At 43.6% G+C, this 1,055-nt stretch overlaps 1 protein-coding gene across 1 annotated transcript; it reads right to left on the bottom strand.

Annotated features, from left to right (window-relative positions):
• Window positions 1-209: 209 nt before the first annotated feature.
• LOC109123376 (uncharacterized mitochondrial protein AtMg00810-like) lies at window positions 210-680 on the bottom strand. Its single transcript, XM_019222923.1, has one exon. The coding sequence runs from the start codon at window positions 678-680 to the stop codon at window positions 210-212; it is 471 nt and encodes a 156-aa protein (XP_019078468.1).
• Window positions 681-1,055: the final 375 nt, after the last annotated feature.

Raw genomic sequence — 1,055 nt, 5'->3', positions numbered from 1 at the left:
AAGACATCCGCTATTTGATCCACGGTTGAGATATGTTGGACTTGAATATCATGGTTGCATACTTTCTCCCGAATAAAATGATAATCAATCTCTACGTGCTTCGTTCTTGCATGGAACACCGGATTGGAAGCGAGTGCAATTGCCCCAATGTTATCGCACCATATAGTTGGGATGTGGATGAGACCAATAGCCAATTCTTTGAAAAGCATTCAGAGCCAGTATACTTCAGCTGTAGCGAGTGTCATTGAACGGTACTCAGCTTCGGTACTCGAACGAGAGACCACGTGTTGTTTCTTGGAGCTCCAAGAAACCAGGTTTCGACCTAGAAAAACACCATAGCCGCTAGTAGATCTTCTGTCATCTGGATTGCCTGCCCAATCCGAATCACAGTAGGTATGTAGTTGGAGAGGAGATGGTGTGTAGAACAGTCCATGGTTGACAGAGCCCTTTAAGTAGCGAAGAACGCGCTTCATAGCTTGCCAGTGTGGAGTTCGTGGTTGGTGCATATATTGACAGAGCTGGTTAACAACATAAGAAATATCAGGACGGGTGATTGTGCAGTATTGGAGGGCCCCAATGATGTGGCGATAAGTAGAAGGATCAGATAGGAGTTCTCCATTAGTACTAGACAGTTTGGTACTTGCCACCGTAGGCAACGCAAGTGGCTTGGCACCAGCCATATGAGTCCGGTCTAAGAGATCACAAATGTATTTGGTTTGACGTAAGTGCAGTCCTTGAGAGCTCCTATCAACCTCCACACCTAAAAAATAAGATAGAGAACCAAGATCCTTGACATGAAAAATACTCTGCAGATGGCGAATGAGTTTAGTAATTGCGAAGGTGTCAGATCTTGTCACCAAAATATCATCGACATAGATTAAGACAAAAATTCTGGCATGATCAGTATGTAGAGTGAACAGAGAGTAGTCATTGACAGATTCGTGAAATCCAAGCTCAATACCAGTGTTAGACTATCCGAATCTTCAGCAGAAATTCCAAAAGCATCTGATGTAATATGGGCATTAGCACCGCTATCCATGTACCATACTTGATGA

Source organism: Vitis vinifera, chromosome 11 (genome assembly GCF_030704535.1).
Source record: "Vitis vinifera cultivar Pinot Noir 40024 chromosome 11, ASM3070453v1".
Lineage (NCBI taxonomy): Eukaryota > Viridiplantae > Streptophyta > Magnoliopsida > Vitales > Vitaceae > Vitis > Vitis vinifera.
This window is presented reverse-complemented; position numbering and strand designations above follow the sequence as displayed.